This window comes from Cordyceps militaris (assembly GCF_000225605.1).
Source record: "Cordyceps militaris CM01 unplaced genomic scaffold CCM_S00002, whole genome shotgun sequence".
Taxonomy (NCBI): domain Eukaryota; kingdom Fungi; phylum Ascomycota; class Sordariomycetes; order Hypocreales; family Cordycipitaceae; genus Cordyceps; species Cordyceps militaris.
The window spans coordinates 3,952,540-3,965,852 of NW_006271970.1; the positions used below are offsets into that span (position 1 = coordinate 3,952,540).

The 13,313-nt window shown below is 27.3% G+C and overlaps 1 protein-coding gene across 1 annotated transcript; it reads left to right on the forward strand.

Annotated features, from left to right (window-relative positions):
- Positions 1–10,297: 10,297 nt before the first annotated feature.
- Positions 10,298–12,796, forward strand: CCM_03180 (MFS transporter, putative; the record flags this gene model as incomplete). Its single annotated transcript, XM_006668332.1, has 3 exons — positions 10,298–10,481; positions 10,562–11,321; positions 11,383–12,796. The coding sequence occupies 3 exons, from the start codon at positions 10,298–10,300 to the stop codon at positions 12,794–12,796; spliced, it is 2,358 nt and encodes a 785-aa protein (XP_006668395.1).
- Between the last annotated feature and the right edge of the window lie 517 nt (positions 12,797–13,313).

The following is a 13,313-nucleotide window of genomic DNA, read 5'->3' on the forward strand; positions in this document are numbered from 1 at the left end:
AAAAAAAAGCTATAAAGGAAAGGAATAAATTTACTTATAAGCTACTCTAGAAATATAGAATATATAATTAAAAAAGGTATTATAGTTCTTAAGAGTTAAGATTATTTATAATTAAAAGAAGAAAATAGTATAACTCTTCTATAAAGTATATATAAAGAAGATTATAGCTAAGTTTAAAGTAATTAGTCTTAATTAAGTCTAAACTTCTTTACTATAATAGTAATTTATTAAAAAAATAAGATAAATAATACTAAAAAAAGTAAAGAGATACTAAGAAATTATTAAGTTAATCTTATATATATTAATTATAATAAAAGTAGATATTATATTTATAGTATTAATACTATCTTATTATTTAATAAACCTATTTTAAATATATTTTAATATAGTTATTTATAATATTTAATATCTTCTTAATATTAAAGATTACTATATTATATATAATAAGAATAAAGAGGTAATTATTTTATAAATAATAAGTAATACCTTATATATTAATAATTTAGATATAAAAAGATCTAGTTAAGGATTTATTATAATCCTTTTTAAAGGAATTATAGCCTAGAAAGTATTATATTAAAGTATAATAATAACTTCTATTATAAAAGCTAAGTTATTAGCTTTTTAGAATACTATAAAAGAAATAATTATACTTAGATATTTTTTTTTAGGAAATAGATATTATTCCTAAACTACCTTATAAAATTTTCTATAATAATTAATAAATAATTTATTTAATTATAATTAAAAATTAAAAAATTAATACTAAATTATAATATATTAATATTTATTATTTATAGTTTTAATAAGAATATTAATATATATTATTTAAGGTATTATATTTTCTAATAAAAGATATATTAGTAAATAGATTTATAAAGAACCTATTACTATAGTTATTTATTTAATTTTAAGATTTAATTAGGATTATAAAGTTTAAAAGTAATAAGAATTTAATTTAGATTAAAACCTAATAATAATATCTTTAAATACTAATAGAAAAAAAAGGAATAAAAAATATAAGAAAAGTATAAAATAATCTTATTATTTATTAATAAGATTTTTTACTAAATAATCTATAATAGCTTTATATTATTTTAATTTAATTAAATAAGTATTAAATATAATTTTATATTTATAGAATAAGCTAAAAAACTTATATTTACTTATAATTACTATTATTTTAAAAAAGGTTTAAATAGAATTCTATTCCTTTTTATAAGCCTTAAGACTAACTAAAATCTAATATTATTTAATAAGAAAAGCTTTAATTATAAGCTCTTTTATAATTTTTAATAATATAAAAGTAAAGAAATTTATTTTATTAATAATTAAAAAACTAATAGCCTTAAGATTATCTAGAAAGTTGATTTTTATAGTTAGAAATTAAGGTAAAATATATAAAAAGAAAAGATTCTTAAAAGACTTAATTAAAATATAATTAAAAATAAAAGGATAGAAAAAAAGTATAAACTTAATAGCCTAATATTAAGTTCTTTTTATATAATATTTAAAGTAATAACTTATTAGCTTATTATAATAAAAAGAAATAGTATTAATTAAGGTTATAATATAATAATACCTATAACTTTAAAGGTTTCTTATAAAAGAATATATATATATTATATATAAGACTTTATAAAGACTATTAAAAGTATATATAGTAGTTTAAGTTATAACTATAAACTTTCTTTAGGTTTTTAAGGATACTTAAGTATTCTTTTTAACTAAACTAAAGGTAAAGGAATAATTATTAATATTATTTAAGTTTAAAGAGATAAAGGATAATATAATAATATTATTTAAGTCTATATTATTAAGATTAAAAGTTAGTAAAAGATAAAATAATTAAAAAGAATAGTATATACTTTTAAAATTAAATAAAATAAATATACTATTAACCTTTTAAACCTTTATAGGAGTTAAAAGCTAAGACTACTTTACTAGATTTAAGTTACTAATATCCTATAAATACTTTAAAATAGATAGAGTATATTAAAGATTAAGAACCTCTTTAAAACTAGAGTTTTCTTTATAAGTAGTAAAAGAAGAATAAAGATAAGGTATATTAAAAATAATAAATAAAAGAAAAGAAACTAGCCTTCTAGAAAATTAAAAATAATTTAAATACTCTTATATAATTATTAGAAATACCTTACTTTATATATTATAATAAGATTATATTATTAGAAAGTAGTATATTATTAAAACTATTATTACTTTACTTTTAAATAATTAAAGAAAATAATATAAATAAGTTAATAAATATAGGAAGAAAAAGAAAATAAAGTAATTATAATAAGATTAGAAAGAATTATATATATAAAAGATTTAAATATTCTTTAATTTAATAAAAGTAGTTATAAAGGATTAATTTATTAAAGAATACTATTTTTAATTAAATTCTAAGATATTTCTTTAAGGTAATATAAGTAAAAGAAGAAGGAATCTACTTAAAAGGTATATTATAATTTAAATAAAGATTATAATATATATAATTAGTTAAAGACTTACTTATAATAGAAAGCTAGAAAAGGATAGTAGTAATAACAGGCAGCTTAGAAGCTAGAAGAACAATCTCCTATTACCTAGTATATCTAGTACTTACCTATACTATACAACTAGATAGAAGTTATATAATATAATAACTTTACCTTTTACCCTATATATACCTTATTAGTCTTAATAGGTTATAAGCTTAATAATACTTATATTATAAAAGCTATTAATAAAATAAAGGAAAGTATTAATATCTTACTAAATTTACCTACTATCTATATAAGCTAATATTTACTATAAAACTTAAGAAATTTATAACTCCTTATATATAGGAAAAGGAAAGACCCTAAACTCTAGCTAATCTAAAGTATATTTAATAAGTCTATTTACTATAAAAATTCTATATAAAGAAAAAGAAATTCTATTACTATACTTTACTTAATAATTTATATATAAACTCTATATATTTATTTTATATATATTATAATATAAATTTACCTAGTATAGTTATAGCTTTTAAATAGATATACCTATTAGATTACTTATTATAATCTATAGTTCTAAATATACCTACTAGATTATTTACTATAATCTATAATCTTAATTACTATAAAAGGTATATAGTAACTACTTACTTAGTAAAAAGAATTCCTTATTACTTACTTAAATACTTCTTACTTTTAAATAAATATAAAGTACTTAGTTTAAAAAGAAAGACTATATACTTAGCCTATTATCCTCCTTATTATCTTAAAGTTCTACTCCTTTAATAGGTAATACTATTAATAACTTAACTTTTATATATAAGCTAAGATCTTCTTATAGCCTTATTACTTACTTTATTATTTAGTATTATATCTTTAATACTAAAGAAGATACTAAATATCTTAAAGCTTAAATTTAAAAGTAGTTAAGTTAAATAGAAGCTAAAGATAATTAATATACTAAGACTTAATAATCTTAATAAATTACTATTAAAAGGCTAAGAAAATAGCTTTATCTTAATTAAAGCTTATAATAATAAAATTATAAAGAATCTTATTTAAAAATAAATATAAAATTAAGTTTATATTATTACTCTTATTAATATAAGCCTTAAAGAATATACCTATAGCCTTATTAAGGATAAGGTTATAGTATTAAATATAATTATAGCTTTTAAAAAGTACTTTAAACTAAAAGGTACTATTATCTTTTAAACTATAGTTAACTATCTTTTAATATTAACTCTTACTTAATATAGATCTATTAAGAAACTTATTATAATACTTATTAATATTTAAGCTAAATAGTAATCTCTTAATAAAGACTTTAAAGTCCTTAAGGCTTTAATAATATATCTTTTTATTAATAGTCTTAATAAAGAGTTTAACTTCTATACTATTAAGATAGCCTTTTATCTTATTTTAAAGTAAACTAATAATACTATTATAACTTTTATAATTATACTTATATAAATAGTTATAATTATAATTAACCTTATTAAGCTTAAATAATAAAATAATAAAAAGTCTAAATAGTAAGCTATTTTAGTTATTATAATAGCTATTAGAAAGTATTCCCTTTATAGTATAATAAAACTTAATATTATTAGGTACTTTTATTCTTTTTATAAGCTTTTAAGTTACTTTAATAAGTAATATTAAAAGCTATACTTTAAACTCTATTTAATAAACCTACCCTTTTTATTTTAATAAAATAAAAAATACTAATACTTAACTAAGAAATATAATAATAAGTATAAATATAAGAAGGTTAGCTTTAAATAGTATATAAGTCTTTTTATAGACTTTAAGTTAACTTAACTTATTTTTATTATTTTTTAAAGCTTATAATATTTTAGTTAACTTAAAGTAGATAGTATTTTTATAGGTATTAAATCTAGATAAGATTTTAGTCTTTTTATATTATTATATTAAAAACTAATACTACTTAACTTTAGTATATCTAGCTATATTTTAAATTATAAAGAACTTATAAAGAATCTATCTTCTTATTTAGGCCTTAATATTTAAGGTCTTATTAGTACTATCTTAAAACCTATTACTTATAGAATAGCTATTATTACTATAAAAAGCCTTAAGACTACTTTAAAATTATATAATAGTATTCTATAGGAAGATACCTTAATAAGCCTACTCTTTATTAACTACCTAGTAATAAAAGATACTATAATAGTATTTAGTAAAAAAAGAGTAGTTATAATAAAGAATTAAAAAGTTATTCTTACTACCTAGTAGACTACTAAAGTCTATATAGTTAACTATATTACTTTAAGTATTAATATATTAGCTTATATAATAAATAACCTAAAGTATAAGCTATAGTATAATTAACTTAGATATTTAAGGGAATAGAATATTATTAAACTTATCTTTATCTTTATTAATATAAAGCTTATTAACTAGTATAAATATTATATTAGTTATCTTATAAAGAGATAAAAAGAAAGCCTTTATATTTATTTATTTTAAAAAGGAATATATTCTTTTAAAAGCCTTTATACTAATATTATTAGTATCCTACCTACCTTTTAAAAAAAGATTAATATTAGGTTACTATTATTAATAATTATATTAAAATATATTAGCTATTCCTTATTAAAAAGAAATCTTAACTACCTAATATAATACTAAATTTCTTAAAGATATAAGAATATCTAGAATATAAATACTACTTTATTTAATTAGATTAAAAGAGGGAGAATATTATAACCTAGTTTAAGAACTCTTATATTTCCTTAAATATATACTTATAATATTTTACTATTAATTAGTATTAATAGAATAGTATTATTAAGGTTAGGAATAAGATACTATAAAATAAGCTTTTTTTTATTATATATTAATTAAAAATACTAATTAAATTCTAGCTAGTTATAATATAAGCCTATATTACTTTTTAATAATATACCTTTATAATAAAGAATAATAAACTAATAACTCCTTATAAACTATAGTTTAAAGATAAACCTAACCTTAGTTATTTATAAATTATAAGTAGTTATAAGTAGTAAAAAACCTCTTATTATATTCTAAGAATAGTTCTTAAAACTATTCTATATATCTTAATTAAATATAAAGGCTAAACTAACTATATTATCTTAAATATTAATAGACTTAATAAACTAATAATTATTAATAATATTATTTTTTAAGAATAGCCTAACTAGCTATTTAAAGATTTTAAATATAACCTTCTTTAGTAAAATAACCCTACCTTAGGCTATAAAAGTAAAACTATATACTACTTTTTAAGTTAATAGGTAATTAGTAAAAAATAAAAGTATATAGAAATTACTTTAATTACTTATAACTTACTTACTAGTAGGAGCTTTATAGTAAAGTATTATAGTATACTTACTACCTTAACTATAAAGCCTAAGTAAATAATACCCTTTATATTCTTTATATTAGTAATACTAGGAATTACTAATAAAGATAATAATATTTATAACCTAGTTAATAATAATAACTTTATTAGCTATTTATATATACTAAATAATAATAAATTTAAACTAATACTACTAGATATTTAATTAACTTTATATCCTATCTTTATTATTAGTATTAATAAGATACTATCTAACCTTTTTAAAATACTCTTATTCTTAGCTTTAAGTAATACTATTAAGTAAGAAGAAAGACTTATAATATAGATTAAAATTCTAATTAGATTAGTCTTAATATTTTAAAACTATTAATATATACTTTACTTTAATCTTAATAATATAATAAACCTTACTATATTTAATAACCTTATTTATAATAAAGAACCTATAATATATAAATAGGCTATTCTTTATCCTAACTTATAAAAGTAAAAAAGCTTAATAGTAAATAAGTATAACTTTTTAATAAAGAACTATATTATAATTATAATTAATAGGCCTAAAAATAAAACTATTCTTCTAAGTAAGTAAATATATAAACTTAAAAAAGGTACTAATAATAAGGTTATTTACTAGAAATCTTAATATATAGTAAAAGGTTTTAATTAATATAAAAGACTTAATTATTATAAAATATTTATAAGTATACTAAAAATTTTAATACTATACTTACTACTAGTAATTATAGCTACCTTAAACCTTAAGGTTAAGTAAATAGATATTAAAACTACCTTTTTTTATAGTTCTATAAATACTAAAGTCTATATTAAAATACCTAAAGAATATTAAGAAGAATATCTTAAGAAAGTATAGAAGCTATTAAAATCCCTATATAGGCTAAAGTAAGCCCTATAGATCTAGTATATAACCTTTTATAAAATACTTTAAAGTCTTAACTTTAAGCCTATATAGCTTAATTATTCTTTATTTATTTATAAAGATAGCCTAATTATTATAGTTTATATTAATAATCTTCTTATTATTAGTAAAAATAAGGTTACTATTATAAAGATTAAGAAAGCCTTATTAAATACTTATAAGATAATAAATATAAGCTTTATTAGCTACTATTTTAGTATTAATATTTACTAAGATTAATATATAAGAACTTTTATACTTTTTTAAAGTAAATATACTAAAGCCCTTTTAAAAGAAGCTAACCTTCTTAACTATAAACCTTATAACCTACTAATAAGTCTTACTATTAAAAGTATTAAATAATAGCTAACTATTAAGAATAGCTAGTATATTAAGACCTATAAAAGCTTAATTTATCTTTTTAACTACTCTAAGCTTAATATCTACTTTATTATTAGCTATTACTATAGATTTATAGTTACCTTATTAGTAGAATATATTACTAGTTTAAAATAGCTTTTATAATATATTAAAGGTATTACTAACTATAAACTTATTTTTATAAGATCTAATAAAGGACTTTAAATCTACTATAATATTAATTATACTAGCTATTAATAAATATATAAATCTATTAATAGTTTTATTATTACCTTAAAAAGTAGTATTATATCTTAATACTTAAAACTATAAAATATTATTATATACTTAATTATTAAAATAAAGTATATCTCTTAGTATAATATAGCCTAGAAAGCTATCTAGATTTAATAGCTTTACTATATTATTATAAAAACCCTTAAAGAAAAGCCTACTTATACTAAGACTACTATCTAGGCTAATAACTTTAATACTATTACCTAAGCTTTTAGTATTTAAGAATACCCCTAAATAAAGTATATAAATATTTAATACTACTAGTTATATAATAAGAATATACTATATTAATTAAGCTTTAGTTAAAATCTAAATACTAAGAATATTACTAATATTATAATTAAGCTACTATTAAAGCTAGCCTTTTATAAGTATAGGTACTATTTAAGACTATACTAAATACCTTTTAAGCTATAATTTTCTAGGGGTTTATTCTAGAAGTATTATACTTTTAAGGCCTTTAGTCTTTAGAGTATTACTTATTAAAGCTATTTTATAAATATTATAGTTAATTAGTTCTATACCTCTAGGGTATTACTCTTTATAAGCACTATAGTAGGCTTTTTATTAGTACTATTAGTACTAGCCTTTAAGGTATTATTTACTAAAGGCTAGTTAGCTTTTTATTAATACCTCTATTAGTACTAGCCTCTAGGGTATTACCCTCTAAAGGCTAGCTAGCTCTATTAATGCCTTTATTAGTATTAGCCTTTAGGGTATTACCTTTTAAAGGCTAGTAAGCTCTTTATTTACTACTATTTCCTTACTTTTAAAACTATTATAAGCTAACTAGTATTAAGCCTTTAAGGTATTACTTTTTAAAGGTATTATAATAAGCCTTTTATAGTTATAAGCTATAAGGCTTTATAGGTCTTATAATTACTAAGGCTCCCTTTATAGCCTACTACTATTTTATTACTTCTAGAACTATTATAAGCTAACTAGTACTAAGCCTTTAAGGTATTATCCTCTAAAGGTATTATAGTAAGCCTTTTATAGTTATAAGTTATAAGGCTTTATAAGTTTTATAACTATTAAGGCTTTTTTATAACCTACTACTATCTTATTACTTTTAAGACTATTATAAGCTAACTAGTACTAAGCCTTTAAAGTATTACCCTTTAAAGGTATTATAATAAGCTTTTTATAGCTATAAATTATAAGGCTCTATAGGTCTTATAGTTACTAAGGCTTCCTTATAGCTATAATCTTATAAAAGCCTAAGCCTTTATAAGCCTATTATTATTCTATTACTTATAGGACTATTATAGTTAATTAGTATACTTAATACTAGTATAGTACTAATATAGTACTAGTATAGTACTAGTATAGTATACTTAATACTAGTATAGTACTAGTATAGTATACTTAGTATTAGTATAGTACCTAGTATACCTTAGCTAGTAGTTTTTTATATATTCTATAGCCTTTAGAATAAGGTATCTTTATTAAATATAGTTTATAATATAACTTTTATTTTTTATAAAATTTATTTATATAGGTTTTTAAGTTAAATTACCTTATAAGTAAAAAATAAAAAATATAGTAATTATAAAGCCCCTAATATAGTAATAAGGCCCCCTATATAACTATAAACTACTCTATACTTAATATAACTATAAGCTACCTTATACCTAGTATAACTATAAACTACCTTATAGTTAAAAAAAAAGGTAACTTATATATACTAATAGGTATTATTATACCTATTAGTAAGTAGGAGAATTAGGTTACTATTATAGTATATTATAGTAGCTATAGTAGTTACTACTTTTCTTTATAGTTATTATTTTATTCTTTATAGTTATTATTTTATTTTACTAGTTATTTTTCTTAGTTAATATAGATTAAGTAGGAGTAATAATAGGCAGCTTAGAAGCTAGAAGAATAATCTCCTATTACCTAGTATATCTAGTACTTATCTATACTATATAACTAGATAGAAGTTATATAATATAATAACTTTACTTCTTACCCTATATATACCCTATTAGTCTTAATAAGTAGTATATAGATAAAAGAGTTAGGTTTAAAGAAACTAATCCTAATTACTAATAGAATTAGGTAATAAAAAGATATACTAAAAGAGTATAATTTAGCTAATTAGTTAGGCTAGAAAATAGGTATAAGAAGGAAGGAATTTCCCCTCCTAGTTAAAAAAGAATAAGGTAAAAATAGCTATAAGTTCTAATATATATTATTCTTTAACTCTACTATATAAAATTGCTCTTAGTTATAACTAGTTATCTAATGTCTATATTAGCCTGCTTATATAATTCATGAGATCTGATAGCCAAATCCCACCACCACTCTTTACCTCGTGCATCTCATCGCTGTTTGCCAGCATCAACTTCCACCCTATCCCTGGGCTTTTCCTCGGCAGGTTGAGGATCCCCTTTTATCTTTTCCTCTTATTTTTTCTTGGTTTTCCTTTTAGCGTTTACTAGTCTTTCTTTCCACGTCACCGCAAACCTAATCACTTCCTCGTCCTCTATAACCTTCTCGGACACGCCTCCGGCTAACTAGGTACTCTCCACCGCGCACCCCGACTCTCCATCTCGCTCGAATAATCTATCCTTCCTTACTACCTTCCTTACTACCGCGCGCCTTTCAACTTCTTTCTGCATTCTTCCGCCTCATATCTCGCCTCGCCTTGGCCGCTGCGGCATTCTCCGACCGCGCCTATAATCTCCTCCCAACTTATTCTAGAACCTATATCCTCAGCACTCACTTGGCCTCTCCTCCACTCGGTCTGGTACTTGTGACCAACGCGCTCTTATACCATCCAACTCCCTCGACTTTCTCATCTCGTCTCGATACTCACCTTGTCTCTTCCGTCCTACTCCAAACCCATCATCGTCTTCTGCTCTGCTCTTCGCACCACATCAGCCAATGTCCTCATCAGATCCATCCATGTATGGCGAAAAACCTTCGAGCCCCAACCGCTACTGGGGCTTGGGTCGTCTCTTCACCAGCCGCTCCGCCTCCAATGATGAAGAGCATGACTCTGACATCCCCCGCACTTCGAAATGGAGCATGGGCGTTCTCAATGATCCCAGCACTGTCGAGGTTCCAGGTAAGACACGTCGTCAACACTGCCACTTACACTTGCTCCCATGCGTTTGCCTTGTACCACTTTCTAACATCATCTGCTAGGATCCGTCCTGCTGCTTGCTGCCCATCGCAACGAGCCTCTGGGCTTACGCAATATAAACGCTCGCAGCTCCCACTCTTCCATTCCTGCTGGCTTCCCAGTTGATATGCCCACAACACCCGGCGGTACTCGCATAGTGTCAGCCGCTCCTGAAAATCCCACCAACAAGCCCTCCCCGGGTCCAGACCAGACGAAAAAGACCACCGAGGACGGTCAAGTCATTCTGGAGCCCCAACCCGAGGAGTCCGTCAATGACCCCCTCAACTGGCCATCTTGGCGTCGCGATACTGCTCTTCTCTCCCTCGGGTTCTACTGTATGCTAGGCGGCGGTGTCACTCCTCTCATCGCCGCCGGTTTCACCGACGTCGCTCACGACTACCACGTCGAAGTTGAAACTGTCGCTCTCACTACTGGCCTCTACATGATGGGCCTGGGTGTCGGTTCAGTCTTTGCATCCCCGACCGCCATCCTCTTCGGAAAACGTCCCGTCTACCTTGCTAGTGCCATTCTCTTTATCGGGACTTCGCTCTGGGCTGGATGGTCTCCCTCCTTTTCCTCCCTCATTGCAGCTCGCGTTTTTCAGGGCATCGCAGTCAGTCCCGTCGAATGCTTGCCTTCCGCCACCATTGCCGAAATATTCTTTCTCCACGAGCGTGCCTTTCGTATCGGAATCTACACACTGCTGCTCCTCGGTGGTAAAAACTTGGTGCCCCTCGTCAGTGCCGCCATAATCGCTCGTTTTGGCTGGCGATGGGTCTTTTGGTACGATTCCCTCAATCTCGTGCATGAAATCTCGTCTATTTACAGGACTGACTCATTCTAGGATCATGGCCATGATTGTTGGACTTGCCGGTGTCCTCTTATTCCTCTTTGTTCCCGAGACCTTCTGGGATCGCACCCCAACGAGGAAGCCGTCCAAACGACCAAGTTTCTTTCGTCGTATTTCTTCTCGCTACGGTCCACACAAGACACCCTTCCCCGCCCCTGGCGTTTCACATGAGCGTCCTCATTCTCCTGGTGCTCAAGACCGTCATCACGACCTGCATGTTGGCTTCGCGACTGAAGCCGAGGAGCATGCGGCGAATGCTCCAGTTGATGGTGCGTCGCATCTTCGCCCGAAGAACCTTCATGTCGGCTTCTCTGAGGCGTCCAATATGGAAAAGGAGTTGGAAAGCAGCGGTCGGGTGGAAGCAGAACAATCAATTGAGCCCTCAATCACGGCATCAAAGCCCCAGCAAGCAGCTACCGGGTCTCAGTCTGCCACTGACGGGCTCACGGCAAACTCGCCGGCGCTCCATACCTTGAGCCGTCCAAACGTGCACGATTCGAGCCACTTGCAAACCCCAGATGGTCGCAGTAGTATCTACACTGCTTCCGGCGTTGACTATTTTCAAAACGCCGCTGACAGAGAGACTATTACAGCTGCCAGCCTTTCTTCTCCTCCCAAAATCCGTCAATATACCCACAACCTACGCCAGCAGCCTGCTCAGTCCTTTGTCCAGCAGCTGAAACCATACCACGGGCGGTTGAATAGTGACAAGTGGCACAAGGTTCTTGTTCGACCTTTTGTACTCTTTGCTTACCCGGCCGTCCTATGGTCCTCTGTTGTTTACGCATGTTCTATCGGTTGGCTCATCGTCATTTCCGAAACCATGGCCATCATATACCGCAATCCAGACACATACAACTTTACCGCTCTCCAGACAGGTCTGGTCTATATTTCCCCGTTTGTGGGAGGTATCCTCGGAACTGGTGTCGCTGGAAAAATCAGTGACATCATCGTCAAGGCCATGGCACGCCGCAACGGCGGCCTCTATGAGCCAGAATTTCGGCTAGTCATGGCCATTCCCATCCTCATCACAACTTGCATAGGCTTGATGGGCTTCGGATGGTCAGCGCAAATTCATGATCACTGGATTGTCCCGACTGTCTTTTTTGGCGTCGTCTCTTTTGGCTGCTCTCTAGGATCTACTACGTCGATTACTTTTTGCGTTGACAGCTATCGTCAATACGCTGGTGAGGCTCTTGTGACTCTCAACTTTTCCAAGAACGTCTTGCATGGACTACTGTTTAGTCTTTTCTTTAGCCACTGGCTGGCTGATGATGGGCCAAAGATGGTTTATGTTTGGGTTGGGATCATACACCTGATTCTCCTCCTCTCTACCATTCCCCTCTTCATTTATGGCAAGCGACTACGCATGTGGACGGTCCGCAAGAACCTAATGGAGAAGTTTTGATTCGTTCTTAAATACTTGAAAGCATCCATAGCCTTTTATCATAACCTATCCTTTTTTTCCTTTTATTCTAAGGCGTTTTCTTTTTCTGACTGGGACTGTCTTGTATTGTTGGTCGTCCTTGGTCGGTACAGTTCTACCTAGACTTGTGAATACTGTGCGAGTCTTTAACACAGTCATCGATTCTGACTTGAAAACATCCTAAAATGGGATTGTTCCTCGTTCAATTGAGTATAGCTCCGTGAAATGGTGAGAATCAGCGGAAAGTATGCGCTGTGTAGACAGTGCGAGCTACACCGTCCTCGCCCCCACCAAGCAAGCTTCGTACATTGGTATGTTTTCGCTTGCTACAAACCAACATCTCAAAGAGCGAACCCCGACCCTTTCTAGTGCCGCCCTTTCCAAGCAGCGAACGTCAAACAGGCCGCCGAAGGATCACATCCTTGGCCGGATTCCGCCTCGAGAGAGTCTGAGCAAATCAGAAAGCGCGCGTGTCGACAAGGATCTTTCTCTCGCTTTC